General features: G+C 37.1%; 7 protein-coding genes across 8 annotated transcripts in view; 4 read left to right on the top strand and 3 right to left on the bottom strand.

Moving 5' to 3' along the window:
• LOC107044499 (recQ-mediated genome instability protein 1) overlaps window positions 1-6,761 on the bottom strand; it is a 30,413-nt gene extending 23,652 nt beyond the window's left edge. The window contains exon 1 of the mRNA XM_015266402.2: window positions 6,597-6,761. The gene's annotated coding sequence lies outside the window, so the exon portion shown is untranslated. The remainder of the gene's footprint in view (window positions 1-6,596) is intronic.
• On the top strand, window positions 317-3,418 carry LOC107044501 (cytoplasmic tRNA 2-thiolation protein 2). Its single transcript, XM_015266404.1, has 3 exons — window positions 317-659; window positions 1,699-1,973; window positions 2,043-3,418. The coding sequence occupies exons 1-3, from the start codon at window positions 589-591 to the stop codon at window positions 3,089-3,091; spliced, it is 1,395 nt and encodes a 464-aa protein (XP_015121890.1). The 5' UTR covers window positions 317-588; the 3' UTR covers window positions 3,092-3,418.
• LOC107044502 lies at window positions 5,275-7,365 on the bottom strand. The gene is made up of 2 exons (XM_015266405.1): window positions 6,908-7,365; window positions 5,275-6,197 (listed from the first exon to the last, which is right to left on the bottom strand). Exons 1-2 carry the CDS (start codon window positions 7,043-7,045, stop codon window positions 5,454-5,456), a joined length of 882 nt encoding a protein of 293 aa, XP_015121891.1. The 5' UTR covers window positions 7,046-7,365; the 3' UTR covers window positions 5,275-5,453.
• A 71-nt stretch (window positions 7,366-7,436) lies between these two features.
• On the top strand, window positions 7,437-8,698 carry LOC114841542. The gene is made up of 2 exons (XM_029126557.1): window positions 7,437-7,689; window positions 8,276-8,698. The coding sequence occupies exon 2, from the start codon at window positions 8,303-8,305 to the stop codon at window positions 8,612-8,614; it is 312 nt and encodes a 103-aa protein (XP_028982390.1). The 5' UTR covers window positions 7,437-7,689; window positions 8,276-8,302; the 3' UTR covers window positions 8,615-8,698.
• A 43-nt stretch (window positions 8,699-8,741) lies between these two features.
• LOC107044520 (partitioning defective 6 homolog gamma) lies at window positions 8,742-13,887 on the bottom strand. 2 transcript variants are annotated; one of them, XM_015266433.2, is made up of 5 exons: window positions 12,995-13,887; window positions 12,623-12,883; window positions 11,911-12,270; window positions 11,054-11,332; window positions 8,742-10,687 (listed from the first exon to the last, which is right to left on the bottom strand). In XM_015266433.2, exons 2-5 carry the CDS (start codon window positions 12,689-12,691, stop codon window positions 10,433-10,435), a joined length of 963 nt encoding a protein of 320 aa, XP_015121919.1. In that variant the 5' UTR covers window positions 12,692-12,883; window positions 12,995-13,887; the 3' UTR covers window positions 8,742-10,432. The 2 variants fall into 2 exon arrangements, with proteins under 2 accessions (XP_015121919.1, XP_015121920.1); XM_015266434.2 differs by having other exon boundaries at window positions 13,016-13,887.
• Window positions 13,454-16,961, top strand: LOC107044519 (mediator of RNA polymerase II transcription subunit 24). The gene is made up of 2 exons (XM_015266432.2): window positions 13,454-13,725; window positions 13,836-16,961. The coding sequence occupies exon 2, from the start codon at window positions 13,847-13,849 to the stop codon at window positions 16,862-16,864; it is 3,018 nt and encodes a 1,005-aa protein (XP_015121918.1). The 5' UTR covers window positions 13,454-13,725; window positions 13,836-13,846; the 3' UTR covers window positions 16,865-16,961.
• Window positions 16,962-17,486: 525 nt separating this feature from the next.
• On the top strand, window positions 17,487-18,630 carry LOC107044491 (GDP-D-glucose phosphorylase 1). The gene is made up of 2 exons (XM_015266387.1): window positions 17,487-17,708; window positions 17,773-18,630. The coding sequence occupies exons 1-2, from the start codon at window positions 17,499-17,501 to the stop codon at window positions 18,628-18,630; spliced, it is 1,068 nt and encodes a 355-aa protein (XP_015121873.1). The 5' UTR covers window positions 17,487-17,498.
• The last annotated feature ends 14 nt before the right edge of the window (window positions 18,631-18,644 follow it).

The raw sequence follows: 18,644 nt of genomic DNA, 5'->3' as shown, positions 1-18,644 counted from the left end.
AATATAAATTTTTTTTAGTCGGTGCAATTTCCCTCTCAACTTGTTCTATGGGTCGTAAACATAATTTTTTTTTTAATGTGGGAATTCGGTAAAGCATAGATGGGTTTTGTAACGTATAACACTCGGAATTAATATATATCGAATTAGATTTATTCACAGCAAACGTAACTGTGGTTTACGCCACGAGAGCTGGAACGAGAGTGAGCTCCCGCGAAAATGATATAAATTATGCGATCGAGGATGTCCGAATTATTACGAATCGTCGCGAGGATGTCCTGCGAGAAGAACAGCGATATATCAGCTGATACGTGTCGCAGTAAGGTATTCGGTTGCTAAGCCAAGCCCGAACGCAATGCATTCAATTAATCTGAAATAAATATATAAGTAGCTTCGATACAAAAATCTTGGTTTTCATTGTTTTCTCTCTCTACGCGAGGAGATTCCCGTTGCCACCGCTAGGTGTGTTGTGACAATCGAGCAGCTAACCAACATACCTGCCACACGTGGTGAAAGAATTCCTCCTTTAGAATAAAAAATTACTTTTCTTACTCTCCTGACATAAAAGCACTTCAGCTGAGTAAAAGAAAAATGTGCAGTTTGATAGACGGTTTTTATGGCGAGGAATTCCTGCACGAGCAGAAAAGCGATATTAGTAATCTGTGAGTACCACAATAAACTGTTATTAAAATTAACTGAAATTAATATTATTATTATAATAATATTTTATTGCATAAAGGATACATTGTCCCATCGTAAAGGGGAAAAATAGTACGTAAGATAAAAGAATATTCTGATAGGTCTGTTCTAGAACTCATTTGTTGTCCATATAATACATCTGTACACATTATAATTGGATTAAGTGTGGAATACAAAGTATTTACAGTAAAAATTCAGCTAGACAATTCAGACATTTAGCATATAAAGGCAAATTTCTTAAAAATGCCTGTTTTTCGTGAAAGTTTGTCTCTCTATATAATAATTTTGTAAATTAAGATAACGCAAAAAATTTCAGGGTTCGTAAGGGTCATAAGGGTCAAAATAAGGCGTTGGGGCCTGATCCCTCAAGTTTAGGGGATGTAAAACATGTTTCTCATTTCTCTCTACATAATTTTTTAATCTAGAATTATGTAACGAAAAATGAGAAATTTAGAGTGGTTGTACCTCGCTAGGAAATGCGTCGGTTGTAGCCTTTCTTGTATGAATATAATAGTTATAAAATATTGACTGTGAACTGTTGGGAGCGTAATATGTTTTCCTTTTTTTCTCATGTGAAGCGAGTCTATTGAGAATGACTACCACTGATATCAGTTATCCAACACCTGTCAAAAACAAGATAGAATTTTTATGCGGTAATGCAAGCCCCTATAGTTATTATCATTCATTATTTATCGACGCGAGGTATTTCCGATCTCTATTTGAACTCAAGGAGATGGGGGGGGGGGAGCGAAGCGAGCGAGGAGGCGTAGCCCGTTCGGGGTTGGCGAGCGAAGCGAGCAGGGGGCGTAGCCGGTTCGGGGTTGGCGAGCGAAGCGAGCAGGGGGCGTAGCCTCGTAGGATTAAAATGAATATGATAAAAACCAAAGTATCGCTACACCCAGTCGTAAACGTACCATTATGAATTAAGACGAAGAAGAAATCACCTATTCGTGCACTCGTATGTCTACACACGAATAAAAACCTAAAATATCATTTTTCCAGAAATGAATTGATGTGTCAGAAATGTAGTGTGGAAAAAGCTGAGGTGAGGCTCAGAAGAAAGGACAATTACTGTAATGGATGTTTCTTGATCAGTGCGACTCATAAATTTCGAGCAACGCTTGGAAAATCGAAAATCGTGAGACCCAGCGATACAATTCTTGTTGGGCACAATGGAGGGGCGGGATCTACAGCTCTTCTTAATTTAATCAAAGGAGGGATGCACGAGTCGGTTCACAAACGTTTGGTTTTCGGAGTTAAAGTTCTTTACATTGATGGTAAATTATTTCCAATTTATTTTTTTGTCACAATTGAAAAATAAAAATGATTAAAATCCCTGGTTTCAGATGGACTCATTAAAGGGCAGAGCACGGAAGAAAGGGAAACTAAAATGCGAAAAATACACGAACAAGTTGAGGCCCTAGGGTTTCAAGCTTACGGTGTATCGCTAAGTGATGCCATGGATTTTGATAATTTTTCAGTCTCATGCCTGAAGAGTATGACTTGCTCGAATGATGAGAAGGATAAGAGACTGTCTGAAATGTGGAATGGACTAGTGGATGAAACTTCAAAAAAAGATTTTCAACAGAAATTACGAAACAAAGTCATGATGATGGCTGCGAAGAGTCTCAAGTGTCAAAAAATTTTTCTTGCTAATGACTCCACTTCCTTGGCAATAAAAATTTTAAGTAATGTCTCGTTAGGGAGAGGTGCTCAGCTGTCGTCGGACTGTGGGTTTATCGATAATAGATATGCGGATGTTGTGATACTGCGACCTATGCGCGATTTCAGTCGTCGGGAGCTTTATTATTATCTGAAAATATGTAATTATAGTTTTATAGGAGAGGAAAAATTAAAAGACAATTTGCCCTTCTCCATCCAAAAACTGACCGGAAAATTTGTTACGAATTTGGAAGATCAGTTCAGTGGAACGGTGTCAACGATTTTCAGGACTGGTGAAAAAATTGTTGTTGGGAAGGGAAATTGCAAAGACAATACTTCAATAGAAGGAGATTGTGTGTTTTGCAATGGTTGCCTAGACACGACTGCTCTTGGTGATTGCACTTCCAGCATTGATGCCACGAATTTTTCAAAAATAGTGTCTTTGAGGAGTTCAGACGCTGAATGGAATCTGGAAAAATTGATGGAGAAACCACGAGACAGTACTGTAGATATGCCAGAACATGGCTGCGAGGATTGTACGTGTGGGCGTAGTAGACTGGAGAAAAATAATATTAAATACGAAGATGTGAGACAATTTTTGTGCTACGCCTGCCAATCAATCTTTCATGGTAATTTTGATCTGAAAACCCTTCCTCCGTTCATGATTAACTCTGTCAGCGAAAGGTTACGCTTGAAAAATATCGCTGCTGAAATTCAAGACTTTTTATTGTGAATTACCCGAACTAATGGAAATAAAATATACATTTAAAAAATATGTAATTTGAAAATATCTTTTTTCAAAGGGATAAAAAGATTTGGATAATCTAGAATCTTCAGCAAAGGTTGTGCAATGAACGGACTCCGGTCTAGAAGAAATTATTTAGTTTGAAAGAATATTTTAACGGAATCGAATGTTTAATTTATTAATTCCCTCCCCTCTTGCTGATATATTTGTTTTTTGTTTCGTTATTCGATTGATTAAAATGTCATTCCAAAGCCGAATGGAGATATTAATCACCACGTGTATTAAAAAACTAAATAAATCGTCCCTTTTCCATAATTCATCACCTATTCATTACAATATAATGTAACATCAAACGATATGCTCCTTTAATTGTTTACTGTTACTTTTATACTTCTCAGAAATAAATGAAAGAGTAAAACATGCAATGAACCAATAACTTAATTATGCATTTCTTTTCTAGTATTATTAAATTTTCATGAACTACCAAATTTTTATTTTCCAAACATTTCTGGTTGTTGACTAACTTCTCTCCGTATTTTCAGTCTGCAAATTTACGTTCAAGATTTTTTGGCAATAGTTTCTCATCTGGAATAATTGGGGATTTTCCCAGTTGATAGTAACTGACAGGCAAAATATGCTGCAGTATCTCGTGTCAACCGAAGCAACATTTTGCAAAGACGAGAATGATTCAAGGTGAATTGCCATTCCACGTGTTTATTTACATGTTTTTGTCTGTTTGTTTGCATAAAATGCGCTGATAATTTGAAAGAAATTAAATAATCAAATTTAAGATGGAAATATTCCTAGGCATAGGCATGGCGGAATAGATTGCTGACAAAAAACGTTACATTCTTTTTTTTAAAGAGAATAACTATTTCTTTGATATTGATAAGCTTTATAAACTTCTAAAATTTCGTGCTGTAATAAAAAAAATTATGATTTAGACATTGTTCTTTGAAATTGATACACTCTGCTGGAAAAGTCGTAGACTCAATGAACCTTCCGCACTGCTGGGAATGGACAATCAAGGATGTTTCAGAGTGGCTCGAAAATGATGTTAAATTACCGCAATACAAAGTTTGTCAAGCAACTAACAATAATAAGAATTATTTTTCTCTTCTGTTGCATTTTCACTGGGTTTATTTTGCTTATTTTGCCTGCTCAGTCTACTATGGAAGTCAATTTTATCAATGGGCGACGTTTGTGTCTTCTCGAAGCCCACAAATTACTCAGAATGGGAATTCACGATTTTTCTCATATTAAGGTAAGTGAAATAATAGCATTGAGGATATCCAAGTGCCTTTTACAGATTCAGACAATTTTAATCATCAAATTTGTCAATTAAATTTGGCATTCAAATAACATTTTGCACTGAATTATTATTTTTTTAACACTCGTTGTTTATAACTAAAACATTGAAATTGTTTAAACTATTGGAAAAAAATTTTTTGAGGCATGAAATCGATTTCTGGTAAAATTTCGAATATGAATAAATTTTTACGGTTCCGAATAAATGGTTTTCATGATGGAAAATTGAGTGTTTATAAATTATTTATAGAAAATGCTCAGAATTTGCAAAAATCGAAATTTTTTAATTATTTCATCAATTTTCCTCCGAACGTAAACTTTCCATTTTTTCCAGATTTAAAAATTGTTTTCTAAGGGTTCAATATCGAGAGTCAAATTCGGACCTGCAAAGTTTAAATAATAAAATTATTCAAAAATGTTGATTACAAATGTATAAAAACGTTGTACTGAAAAAAAAATTGCTAAAGAACTTGGATATCCTTAACACAATGCACACGTTAATCGTTTACAATTTAAACAACAAGAAAAATCCATTGCAGACACTAATGGAGGCCATCCGAAAGTTATTCAACACAGAAAGAGGGAAATTTAGTCGGAGTATAACTCTGCCCATTAAATACCCTATGACTCTGTACCTTGAATATCGTGTTCCCACTGGGCCAATCCGAGAGAGAACAACGCCTACAAATTTCTTCAAAAAATGTTCAATCATAGAAAGTGGGGAAGACTGTCGCTATCGAAACAACTCCAAAAACCGAAACAGTGAATTTCCAATTGTTCGGTTTGGTGCTGTAAAACGAAAAAGTGTCTACACTAGGATTGAGTTCAGTAGACCCACTACAACCCCCAATGTCCATAAAAAATTTATTGACTTTCTTCTTCAATTACATACCTAACAGTAGACCTACCAAAACTCCCATTCAACTTCATATAAATCAATTATGAATATTGGAATCACTTGAGTCGTTAAACTACATAAATTTGGTATGGAGCGAAAAAAAAAGAAAATAAATTGCACATATTGCGTGAAATTTTGAAATTATCAATCGGAGAATAAATCCTCTCCAGACTCGTCATCAGATTTATCGACACGAAAAATTTTCTTGTCGTTTGTTTCTTGAGAGGGTGATTGGGAAAATTTGAGAACGAATGATTCGTCACTATCATTATTCGATGCATTGAATGCTTCTGACTGTTGGCCATTGCTTTCACATGTCTTCTCCTTTTTTAAACTCGTAGGTTGATTTAGTTTAATGGGTAAATCTCCAAGATCCCGCGATATCGAATGAGACTTGTGAGTATTTTCACATTCAGTCTCACTCTCATCTGTAGATTGGTCGTAGACGACCGAAGGACCCTCCAATTTCGCCTTCAATTCTTTATTCTTCTTCTTCTTGCTATTCAACAAGACGATAAATTTCTTGTACAATTCTTCTTCCATATGATTTTTTAAATCTATCATATGATTCAACGTTCTCTCCAATTCCTCCGATTTAATTCGTAACGCGTTGTTTTCCACTCTCAAATCTGATGTGCTCTTTTCCATATTTGAACAGCACGTTATGACATTCATCATTGAGCCGGAAAACTCAATAATATCATTTATAGCTTGACATTCTATTAGTCCACGTTTCCACGCTTTTTTCTTCCACTGAAATGTGCTACCTCTCACGGAAAATTCAGCTCCTTCGTCTTCTCCCCCCAATTCTCTCTTTATTTCGTCTAAATATTCTTCTTCTGTTCTGTTAAAGTCTTTCGCCGGCGCCAGCAGATTTCTCATACATACCTGCCAATTTTTTCAATGAGTATTCGGGAAGATTACGATTCTCTGGCGCCGCTATTTGACATATTTTCCGTACCTTTTTTTCAGGAATACGGGAAAAAAATTCCCTCAATTGGTTTTTGGGATATAAGCATTTCAATCCTTATTTTTTAAGATACGAACATTTCCATAAGACGTCGTATAGGTACTTGACATACCAATTCATGCATTCACATTCCCACATTTGAATTCAATGATTATATTGACAACAGCAGAACAACAAAACTCAATTTTAATGGAAATTCTTTTGTTGGAGATTTTTTTGATTGAATTTTTTGCAAAAACGCATTCAACCAAGGCAGTGTCACCCTTGTGACCCTCGTGACCCTAGCGACTGCTTTTTTGTGACCCATGTGACCTTACCTTAAGTTGGGAGAGCACCTGAAGACAATCTGAAGGTCCCGGGTTCAAACCTCAGTCTGGACTTTCGAATTTTATCAGTAAATTTGTCTTGTCAACTAATATTGAGAATTATCCTGGTTCCCCTCATACTTATTCTCTCATACTTGAACCTCTGTCTTCTGTGAAGAATCTCTGTAATTCAGGAGAGATAATGGAGATGGAAAGTTTTATTATTTTTCCCGTAATCCTGGGGAAAATGGTACGGAAAACATAAGTTAAATCGTGGCGCCGAAAACAAGTAGAAAATAAATAAAATAAAACAATGTCTGTACCTCTCCTTTGAGTGGCACTACTCCTTTACGAAGAATAAGAATTTGGAGGTCTTGATCTGTCCATTTGGAGGCAATAGTCATAGATTCCTTATCAACACTATTAATCACTTGACAAGTCGTCGTACTACTATTCATCATGGAATATAAATTCCCAAATTCATGGGTTCAATGTTTTATTGAAAGGGTAGTCATGGAATTCGTACGTATCACCTGACGACATTCCAGGAAATATTCCTCGTTTACTTGGATTTCTTACGGATCCTGCTGTATTTTTTGTTCCAACTTTTTTCGAGTATGACCCAAAATGGCTGCGAGAGGGCATTTAACCTTCTAAATTGTTAATAATAATGCTCTTGCGGTAAAATTCAGCCGGCACACTAAGAAATTCGGATTCTACACCGCAAAAACTATAAACGTTTTGCCTATAAACTATAAACTGCAACACAGGTTCAGACTTGCTCGACAATAGGATAATGAATACAAAAAAAAATGGGGAGGGGGAGCTGATGTCCAACCAATGAGAAGAGCCGAAACCATTCGAGCTCAGGGCTCTCTCATTGGATCGCCCTTTTTTACACCATCATCATTATTATTATAAATCATTGAGAAAGTGAAGTCCCTGATCTGATCAGTTTATTGTCCCTGCAGTAGTCATTTTTGACAAAAAAAAAATCAAAAATATTGCCACAGGTGGCAGGATCTTGTCACTATTTCGATTTGGTCTGGCTCCTGAATAGTTCGGACCCGAATACATTTTCTCTTTCACTGCAGCTAAATTACAGGTAATTTGGAATTATCCATGTTGATCAACGCATTAATATCATGATCGAAGCACAACTCAAATTCAGGATTGTACGCACTCATTTTATTATGTAATGATGAAGTAACTGAAGTTGAGGTTAAGTTATCAATCATTTGATGAATAGTTATTTATTATTGAAAACGTTTATTAGTTATTTTTATTAAAAATCTATGGAAATATATGAATTAGAAGCATTTATTATTTCTCTGAGATACAAGAATCCTCATTAAGTTACAATAATGACAATTACATTGCTCTAGATGATCATGTTAGTGATGACCTTGAGTGAACTCCTCAATAATATCAACATTGAAAAAACAGTCGAAATTCTTCCCTCTAGGAAATAAGAAATTTAGAAGAAATGAATAATCATTGGAGTTCATCCAAGGTCATAATATGATTATGATTTTGAAAAAGTAAATGCTTCTCTGAAGTCAATGAATATCTGAAAAATAATTTTTTCCCCAATGAAATTTTTCCTTTCACTGAGCTAACAAAAAAAGTTCATTTCAATATTTTTGTAAATTTTTTATGTATCCATACATATTTTTTTCTCCCAATTCCAGGGTCCCTTGGATTCATTGATTTTGAGGATGGATTACCAAATAACACCACTCATCAAAACACCATTTACGGACATATTTGCAAATCTACAAAACTTCCAGAATCATCCCAAGTGTGCAATGCGTGAACTGGCACTTGTTGATTGTCTTGAAGCATATGGACCCCAAAATGCAGAAGTCAAATGTGGTGTTCTCATGAGGGATCTCAGGGAATGTGTCTTTCGATCCAAACAGAGACAGCGACTCATAATAATGCGAGAAGAGCGCGACAGGCAGGTCAGTGATGGTGAAAGAGAGAGGGCCGACAAATATGCTAAACCACCACCAATGGATACTTACTAAACTGTCAGATCTGCCTCTAATACTGTAATTATCATCATATTATTTAGTCGATGAATAAACGTTGCCCAAAATACTGAAAACAAATTCAATTTTTTTAAATCATTACTCTTTTTATATACCCCATACGTGAGTTATTGTAAAATAAAATATTCTTTATTCGAAATAAGGTGGCATTAAAAAGTATAACATTATTATATTTACAAATGTATCGCTTCAAGTAACTACCAATCCTGTGTGAATTCTTTACGTCGATAATTTTAATTTTTTTAAACTAACGTTACTGTTCTTCCAAGCACAGCACTTCGACCTTCACTCGAAGAGAAAGTTGTCTAGGGCTTGAGGACATTTCGGAATGCTTCCTTCGGTTCGAAAACTCATTTAAATGCTCCTATTATTTTTCGCTGAATTGTCAGTTATTTTATCTATTCGAATTGAGGGCTCAAAAATATCGTACCTGTTCTATAATACTTGCTAATTGCAATACTATTTCTACGTACGTATGAAATAAAATTCAATATTGTTCATCATTTTTTATCAATTTGATTTACATCCACTGAATTTTCTGGTGAAATCCAGTACTTTTATTCGTTTTTCTTCCGGAATGTATTCGATAAGAATCAGAAGGATAAATTCAATTATTTGGTACATCGAAGGCACCTTTTTCTTCCAATTATCCACGAGGAAATATTAACATACATCATTTCTGAATTTTACAATTTTTAACTTCACAGGCCATAAACATCAATTTTAATCTCTGAAAGAAATTCGAGCTCGTGGATAGTGACAGTAGATCATTATTCACGAAACAATTTTTGTTTCCATCAATTTAATTTAGAAGAAAAAAATTAGTTATTTTCGTTAAAACTCCTTATCCTTAACAATGAAATAAAGGATAAAAGGATTAAACTGCACAATTTTAACATACTCAAATGCAGCTGCAATAAATTGATATGCACGAATAGGCGTGCTCAACAGATTATCTAGTCAATCAATAATTTCGAGAGTGCCAAAACCACTGATGAGAAAAAAAAATATAAAAATAAAATAAAATTGCAATCATTGCAAAAATAGAATGAATACTTTTTCCACCAACTCATCAACTTGATCATTCGATTCAGTTCCCTGAAATGCAATTTTCGCAATCGACATTTGAAAATTTTCATTGTGAAATAGCAGTTGTTAAAAACAAGTAAAAGAATACAATGAATTAGCACGTCTCATGGATTATTTACATTCTCAATAGTAATATCAGTATAAAAATCCGTCATCCGATTCATTCCATTATTATTATAATTATTATTATTAAGTACAAACTTTCCAATAACTATAATATTTCAGCTGTTGAAGGAAAAATATTTGTTATACTACTTAAGTACACTTGAAATATTTTGAGCGGATTAAGTACTGTCGCTCGCCATATAAATTTATAATTACGAATTCCTTAATACTTTTAATCGATTGCTGCCTCGGTAATGGACCATTCGAAACAATTGTTACCATGATTCATTAATATATTCATTCAATTCCGTAAAATTCCACTGCAATTGAATGAATTTAGATTTGCATCGGTGCCCACAGAACAATAATTTAGTGTTGATGATTAATTTTTCTCCAAACTGCTTTGGTCTCATTTTCCTTTGTTTTTGTTTTCACTTTCTGTTGAATGACGTGTTCTAAGGCACTTTGAAGGCATTATTTTTCGTGGAGGTGATTTAATTGTCATCAAATGAAATAACATAAGCTGCGATATCCACGATTTCCTCAAATTCAATAATTCCTACTCACTCGATTTCATGTACCACTGAATGAATGATTCTCTCACAGACGCAATACTCCAGTTTGATCGTGACTGAAGTGATTCGGCTGATGTACATGAGTAAAATCAACAATTTCATCGGCTTCTTCATCGCTGGCACTGCCAGTAACACTTTGGGTTGATTGATGGCTTCCAGATGATAACTGGCTGTTCCTGGAGAATGAGCCACGCCTGGGAGCTGCCATCGCTGCCCGCTGATTCGCCGGCTTTACCGTTATTATTAAATTCGATGAATTGGCAATCATCATGTCTGTTACCTGATAACAATAATCAACAATTTTCCATTATAGGGGAGGGTAGGGCAAAATGGAATAGGGCGGGTAAAACGGGATAGTCCAATTTTGCACAAAAAAATTGGAAATTTCTTACAATCATAAAGATATTCATTACTCGTGTAATTTGGCTTCTTCCCTTTTACTGATTTCTGATGGAATTACTGAAAAAACTGTTGAAATCAAAGTGGTAATATTAATTTTTTTCAGTGGAATTTTGGTCCACTATATACATTAATAACAATTTTCAGTATTTTTCAAATTTTCAGCTATCCCATTTTGTAATGAGTTGTACTCATTCACAAACGATACGGTAATTATTATTATTATTATATATTATAGTTACTATACCTGATCCAATGTTTTCCCAGCAACTTCAATCCCATTAACTTCTAATACTTCATCATTAACAGCAAGAAGTCCTGTACTCTCGGCCAAACCACCAGGCACCAGTCGACTGATAAAAACACCGGGGACTTTTTCAATTCCACCACCTGCTGAGGGTGGTAAAACACGAAAACTCTCGCCATCCTTTATGTAAAAACCAAGAGGCTTGTCTGAACCGTGTTTCAGTAATCTGACGCGTCTACAAGTCTCTGGGAGAATGTCAACGTCGATTATCGCTGATACCTAGTAATGGGCGAACCAGAGATATGTTATGAATTTTCAGAATGCATTTGTAAATAATACAGTTGGGAAAATTAAAGTGAATTGTTAGGATTTGAGATTGAATTTCACGGCTCCGTTAGTTTTTAATGAATATCTCGGAATTTGAGGCAGGTAGCAAAATTTTGGTGATAACCTTTTTTGTAGCCCTCGATCTTCTACACAAAAAAGTTCATTACGAAAATTTCGGTATTTCCCTTGGATTCGGAGATATTCGTCGGGAACTCAGCTAAGAGTAGATTTAAACCCTTTTACCGCTTCGTTACTCAATTAAAATTGTAAATATGTTGAGCTTGAATGTCTGAGAGAGTTAACCCCTTCCAATTGTAATTTTCCGTCAGGGTTTTTGAGTTTTAAAGACGGAGCTGAAAGCCCCTGATGATTCCAGAAATGTGACAGGTTCAATAAAAATTTAAAAGGATTTTTGTCGATCACTCAACATTTCGGTCTCCAGAGAGACCGAGACCCTCATCAGGGGTTCCTTCAATCTTCTTCTAATCAACTGTTCAAAATACATATGATTACATTACAATGTAGATTACCTGTCGGAAATCATGAGGATTAGAAATGGCCAATGGTGGCTTTGGTTTTCCTGGTGTGCCACCCAATATACTTGAAATCAAATTCTTAGGCTTCAATGTGCCATAACCGTTGACATCCTCGACACCACTGCCTTTTCTCGTTATAAATACTCTGACTAATGGCTTCGATGCTGCCAGTGCACGCGCCAAGTTATTGTCATTATTAATTGGCAGTGAATCACCGTCGGTGGGATCGGTATACCATATTAAAAAATTTTGCTCCTGGCCCAGCTCATGTTTTTCAGCGAGCAGTCTCCAGAAATCGTCGTACTGCATTTGTTCATTTTTCTTTATCGAAAACCTTATGATGTCAGCATCAAACTGGATGATACAGTGAAATAAATACAGAATTAATTAACTAATTATTGAAAATAAATTTTATTGAGCCATTGACGTTTAGGGAGAACATCAAAATAAAATAATAGTTTTATCTTTTTAGTAATAGGGGAGGATGGGGTAAAATGGACACTGGGCTTTTTTTAAATTACTCATAACTCAGAAACAAATTTAGCAATTGAGCTCAGTTTAGGCTCATTACAAAGGGAAAGAAATGTTCTTTGCATTGAAAAAAAAATTATTGAATTTCATCAACATTTCAAGCTGTCATTAGCATTCAAAAAAAAGTCTAGTGTCCGTTTTACCCCATCCTCCCCTATAATAGTTTTGGACTTACTTTACTTTTAACAGGAATCACGTCACTGTCGACATGCTGAAGATTGTGGTGGAGTTTGCTTTTTGACATTTTGGATCGTCTAATAAATAACAATGAGCAATTGATCGTTAAGGCTTTGTTGATGAATCATAAGTAGTTCTAGGTAGTTTAGTCTGAGCCCTTCGTCCAGTGCTGAATAAAATCTTGAATATCGTCGAGCAACTGATTTTTACGATTCGAAGGTGATATCCGTTATGAATTACTCGGTGATATCAGTAACACCTGTTCATTGTAACATCACTTTTTGTCACATTCGTACACGTACCGATAGACGACTAATGCAGTAATTGTAGAGTACTATTCAATAAGGTTGGAAAATAATATAATTGTTACATTCAATTGCTCCTCCCACACCTTTTTATCCAACCGTCAATCTCAGCGTGAATTATATCCCTCGATGGCACCACTCATTCTTCATATCGGGGATATTTCACTCCGTTGGGCATTGAACAACTCATGGACAAATTTTATGAGTAAAATTGAGATTTTTTTTTGCTAACTGTGAAGTATATATGTATGCAATGTGTATGTACACTCGCTTCACTACACTCGCTGCGAACATACCTCTCGCGACTCCCTTTCGGTATGTGAACTCCACTACGACACACCACCTTCAGACGCTGAGACCCACTCAATCTCTCGGAAAGGCATTTAGTTGCTCTCTCTTCCTCTCTCTGTCTCACTCTCTCTAAAATATCTCACATACCTACTGTGCTTTGAGTATGAAACCTAATGACGCTGATGAGAAACGCTCTTGAGGTGAAATGGAACCCCTGTGTCTGGTGGCACTTGTGTTGACTTGGACTTGTGTTGACTTGTGTAGCAACCGCGGGCAGACATAACCAAAAAAAAGTGAACAGTTACTGATAATTTCTCAAAGAAAAGGGATTACATAGGAGACATACACATTTCTTTTCTTATTGGAAAAATATTATGGAACAATAATTGTTGGTGACTGAAGTAAAAGCTCAATAAACATCCTGAAGACACTGGAAACCCCTCGACAGAGGTTTTGTTTATACCACTGTCTTCCCCAACTCCTATATTGACACATGAAAGATGAGGTATTTACCCTCACACAAAATACACAAAATGACGTACACAAAATAATACTGAAGAATTAAAAAATGACTAAAGAGATTAAACTAATTGTAGACAATTTATTTGAGAGCAGGTCATAGACGAATGATGCGTGCCCTACTGCTAACCCCAGCAGTAACGATGGAGACAAAAGTGACAAGCAAAACCGGCAGTCTAAAGGCCCTTTTACTTCGTGCTTGGCGTGAACGCTGGAGTGACCTCCAATGGGGAATAAATATAAAGACAATTCTTCCACGCGGAGTGAGTGGTGACGTTTACAATTTGGCAGACTGCATACTCCAACAGGCATTAGTGGGGCCTGGGCCAAACGAACTCATTCTCTCGTACCTCAAGCACTCATTGAGCTCGCAATTAGTGTCTTACGCAGCTGTTCTCCAACGCATTAGTAAATACGATGGCTTCCACAAGCCACATTGCATTATCTGTTTGTTAGAATTTTTGGAAACCATTCAAGTTGGAATAACTTGCCGAGGAAGGCCAGAAGAGGATTTTCTGGCGGCCTCTGTGTTATCAATTGTCCACTGGCTACTCCAGTGCTATTTACAAAATTTGATTAAACTACCGCAGCAGACTTTCATCGGCCAAGCTGTCAACTTGACTGAGAAACCGGCAAATATCTTGAAGCAAATGTTGAGCTCTGACTTTCTGTGCGCTATGATGTATCTTGCCAAGCACGACGACAGAGATCTCTACCTCGAAGTCATAAAAAAATGCCAAGAAATCGAGGCGTATCACAAAGCAAATGGACCAAAGTCGCCCCCCATTGAGGAAACATTGAAAAAACTGACAAATTTTGAAATTGAAAGTATTTTTATACTTCCAAATTCAGCCAATTCCCCAGTGGAATCCATCACATATTGCCTACAGCCAATGTTTGCAGTCCAGGTATTGCTGAATGCCAGCACAGAGACGACAATATTTGTCAATCAATTTCTCATGATTCAAAGACTGAAAGGCTACACTAATGCACGATTATATTGCGAAATAATGAGGGCTTGTTTGATGTGCTTGCACAATGCCATTGGGACAGTCAAAGAGTCCCAATGGGGTGCAGTGACATTCCTCAAATTACCCTCAATATTGCGAGAACTTCATGTGAACACACTGGCCAGTCCAGACGAAAAATTCGAGTATTCCCAGGATATTCTGGATGCATTTGAGCTTATTTTTCAACTCACACCCCTGCTGGACATAATGGACGCCACGTGTTCGTGCAACAGCATCGAGTGCCTCTTGACTGAACTGCAGAAAGTCAATTTGGTGACGGATAAGCACGTCAAACAGCTGAGTGGACGTAGAGAGGGCATTGTAGCAGCTTTACAAAAATTGGAGTCATCAAGCTCGCCAACATCATCAATCATGAAAGTTATCATACGTGCTGAGCCAACTTTAGCTGGCATACTGAAAACACTGAGTGCTGATTACACGAAAATCCAAGAGGCATTGCTGAGCATGTTGTGTCAGGTGCTCAACGGCAAGAGTCTGGATCTAATGCTGTCTGTGGCGACAGTCCAGGGCTCCCTCAAGACCCTAGTCTCGAAATTAATAAAATTCAATGAATGCAGTAAGCAGATTAATGAACCTGTGCCTGGGAAGACTGCGGCCACCAGAGCCATGCTGTTCGACATATCATTTCTCATTTTGTGCTGCATTGTACAGACCTACGGCTCTGATATCGTCCTCGAAGAAGGCGGGGATTCCTTCTTCGAACAGTGGGTGCGAGAGTGCATGCCAGAGAAGAATAAACCGAAATCGCCCCAGAAAATGCTGCACAATGTCGACAGCGCGCGGGTTGACGCCCTTTTAACACAGATAACGTCGTCAGAGGCGGATTTCAAGTCCAGCAATGTCAAGTGGCATGTCACTTGTCAAAGTGCCATGGGCGTCGTTAGGGAATTATTGTGCGCTTGGGAGGGCGGAGTCCTGAGTGCTGCTGACGTTAAAAGAGCACTCGATGGACTCAGATCAGCGGCCTGTTGTCTGCCTGTCAGTGCAACTGCCTGGCTCTGCGCTCACATGGGCATCACGCATGAGGATGCTCGGCTCAAACCCCTCAACATGGTTCAGCAATTTGTTACTCCCCTTGCTAACGACGAAATGCAGGACAACTTCAAACACGACACGTCCAGCCTCATGTTTCAAATTATAAGGAAAATGCAGTATGACGTTCATCCACCAACTCAGTCTAAGACGAAGGCGCTCTCGGTGTCGCACAACATCATCTCGAAACAACCGATACTGGAACAGCTCCAATCTGTCTGGGGAGATATTCAACAACGCGGTTGGGTCACTATTCAGTCCACTCAGACGCTGGAATCTCTCCTCAACACTGGTGGCACTCTTTGGTTCGTTGCCAATCTCGTGAAGGAGTCTCTGAAGTACAGAAATCGCGAGGAACTTGATCGCGCCATCGACCTGGTCTTTGCGATTTTCCATTTGGACATTGAACATTGCACTATTAATCTTGTCAATCACGTACTACCTCAATACCTCTACAATTCATTGCAGGGTGAAGAACTGGTGGAACCTCAATCATTCCAGTTGGCAAAACTCTGTGTTTATTGTATTCTATCAACTCTGGAGTACAATAATTCTAATCCCGAAAGGAGTAATAATCGAAAACGCACACGACGTGATATGGAATCTGAGGAATTGGAGAATCTGTGTGGGCCAGCCAACAAAATATTACGACTCAATGAAGCTGGCGATTCCAATGCCATATTCGGATCGAATTCGCCACAAGCACAGGGTCCAACGAATGGGCAAAAATCAATTGTCCTGAGGGATCCACTGATGAGTACTTTGAACGACTTGTTCAAATCGTTCAGCTATCTGGCTGGAAGAGATGGCGAAGTGTCGCAGCAGACACATTTTATTCTGCAATTTTTAAAAATTATGGTACAGTGTGGCAAGGACAGAACTCGGGTTGTACTCCAAGCTATTCCACAAACACTGGTGCCCTGTTTGCTCAAAGCCCTGCCGGAACTTTTCACAACAGATCTTCTTCTTAGGCTTTATGATATTCAAACTATTCCTGGAAGAAAAGCTATGGCCAGAGATCTCTGTATGTTGAGAAACATAAATTTGAAACCAATAAAATGAATGATGAATTGCCCTATTGTATTGACACGTGGAACACTGATGAATAAGATAGAAATTTATTTACGAATTTATACAAATAAAAATTTACCAAAAAACCTACCTTTATACCTTTACCCACAATGATTTTTCCTCTGATAATTTTTTTGTTTGATATATTCACTCATGGCTGTATGCTTTATATTGTTATGAATGTCTTTATCCTATCTAGAATGCATTCTATTTGACATGCATTCGTAATTCCGTAATTTTTTATTCTTCACATCAACATGAAAATTGTTCAGGAGATATTGCATATTGCACCCACTGGCAACTTCGAGGCGATAGTCCGAAATTCGTGAAAATGGATTTCGACTGGCCATTAGACATTTTGCTACGATATTGACGTTAAGATCTAACTCCCATATTGCACCCACTGGCAACCTCGAAGCAATGGTCTCAAATTCGGGAAAAGTGGATAAGGGTTCCTGCTCTGTTCCTGCTTTACGACTCATGTCATTGTGTACTTTGTACAACATAATGTGCAGTTAATAAACATCAATCAATCAATCTCTACTACCGCTACCTCACGGCCAAAAACGGAAATGGGAAATTGACACGTGCATTGTCAGCTGTAAGTGAAGGACCAAACGAAACAATGACATCGTCAAGTTCATTGTATCCCGTGTTTAATTACACCGAACAAAATTTTCACCCAATTGTCAGGAAGGATGATGATCAAACGTCAAAATTTGATGAGTTGATCGTTAAAAAGTGGACTGAGGCAGAGGAAAACAATGTTCTTCGGTACAAACTCAATATTAATAATTGCAAACGAGTCGACGGAAATTACGGGTTTTTGGCTCAGGTATTAAGACTGTTATTAAATAATTTTCGTTATAAATTTTGAATGACATGATCGATTTTTTCAGTTAAATTTCGATAGAGCTAAGAATCGTCGACAGCCTGAGCATATACAATCAATGAAAATGCCGTTCAACCCAGATCGCTTCAACTTCACGAAAATTAATAATCGAGAAATATTCTTCGACGTTGGTGTGGGCGATGGCAACAATGTTGTAGCTGCAAATGTCAGTCCTATGGAATTCGGACACTGTGTCGTCCTCCCTCATAGATTGGAATGTCTCCCACAAGTGGCTACTGAATCAAGCTTGCTAAAAATTACTGAATTACTACTGTTGAGCAAGTCACCACACTTACGAGCTGTCTTCAATAGTTTGTGTGCTCACGCCTCTGTCAATCATTTGCACTGGCATCTTTACTATTTGAAACATGAGATGCTGCTGGAGCACATTGATCTTCGTCAGCTCTCCGATAAACTTTACATGATTGAAAAAAAAGACTATCCTGCAACGGCATTCTGCCTCAAACTGTCAACATTTAACAATAATGTGCGATATTTCGCAAATGTTGGGTTCAAAATTTTAAATTATTTACAAAGCCACGAAATTGCACACAACGTTTATATAACAAGAGCAAAGCAATCACCACTGAATGATGATGATCTTTATGATGACTTGAGAATTTACATATGGCCACGAAATTATAACACTGGTGTTAAAGATACGAGCGGATTTATTCCAGGATCTTCTGAATTCTTTGGACACTTGAATGTACGAAGTGAAGAATTTTATAATGATTTAACTCAAACGAAAATTGAGGAGATACTGAAAGACGCTGTATCAAATACCTTTAATAAAGTTGTGAATAATATTATGAAATTGACGAATGAAAACACTGAGAACAGTCACGTCACTATGACAACATAACACTTTTTAGTGCC

This window comes from Diachasma alloeum, unplaced genomic scaffold (genome assembly GCF_001412515.2).
Source record: "Diachasma alloeum isolate Michigan unplaced genomic scaffold, Dall2.0 Dall_scaffold_00753, whole genome shotgun sequence".
Taxonomy (NCBI): Eukaryota; Metazoa; Arthropoda; class Insecta; order Hymenoptera; family Braconidae; genus Diachasma; species Diachasma alloeum.
This window is presented reverse-complemented; position numbering and strand designations above follow the sequence as displayed.

Bases quoted from the DNA above. Each gene is read 5' to 3' on its own strand.
- LOC107044520 (XM_015266433.2), bottom strand. From the start codon at position 12,691: ATGTCAAAAAGCAAACTCCACCACAATCTTCAGCATGTCGACAGTGAC. The intron at 12,271-12,622 runs GTAAGTCCAAAA...TGTATCATCCAG, and splicing joins TGATTCCTGTTAAAAGTAAA to TTTGATGCTGACATCATAAG. The intron at 11,333-11,910 runs GTAATCTACATT...GCCCATTACTAG, and splicing joins ATCCTCATGATTTCCGACAG to GTATCAGCGATAATCGACGT.
- LOC114841542 (XM_029126557.1), top strand. From the start codon at position 8,303: ATGGATTACCAAATAACACCACTCATCAAAACACCATTTACGGACATA.
- LOC107044491 (XM_015266387.1), top strand. From the start codon at position 17,499: ATGACATCGTCAAGTTCATTGTATCCCGTGTTTAATTACACCGAACAA. The intron at 17,709-17,772 runs GTATTAAGACTG...CGATTTTTTCAG, and splicing joins ATTACGGGTTTTTGGCTCAG to TTAAATTTCGATAGAGCTAA.
- LOC107044501 (XM_015266404.1), top strand. From the start codon at position 589: ATGTGCAGTTTGATAGACGGTTTTTATGGCGAGGAATTCCTGCACGAG. The intron at 660-1,698 runs GTGAGTACCACA...TCATTTTTCCAG, and splicing joins AAAAGCGATATTAGTAATCT to AAATGAATTGATGTGTCAGA. The intron at 1,974-2,042 runs GTAAATTATTTC...CCCTGGTTTCAG, and splicing joins TAAAGTTCTTTACATTGATG to ATGGACTCATTAAAGGGCAG.
- LOC107044502 (XM_015266405.1), bottom strand. From the start codon at position 7,045: ATGATGAATAGTAGTACGACGACTTGTCAAGTGATTAATAGTGTTGAT. The intron at 6,198-6,907 runs GTACAGACATTG...AAAAATTGGCAG, and splicing joins TAGTGCCACTCAAAGGAGAG to GTATGTATGAGAAATCTGCT.
- LOC107044519 (XM_015266432.2), top strand. From the start codon at position 13,847: ATGATGCGTGCCCTACTGCTAACCCCAGCAGTAACGATGGAGACAAAA.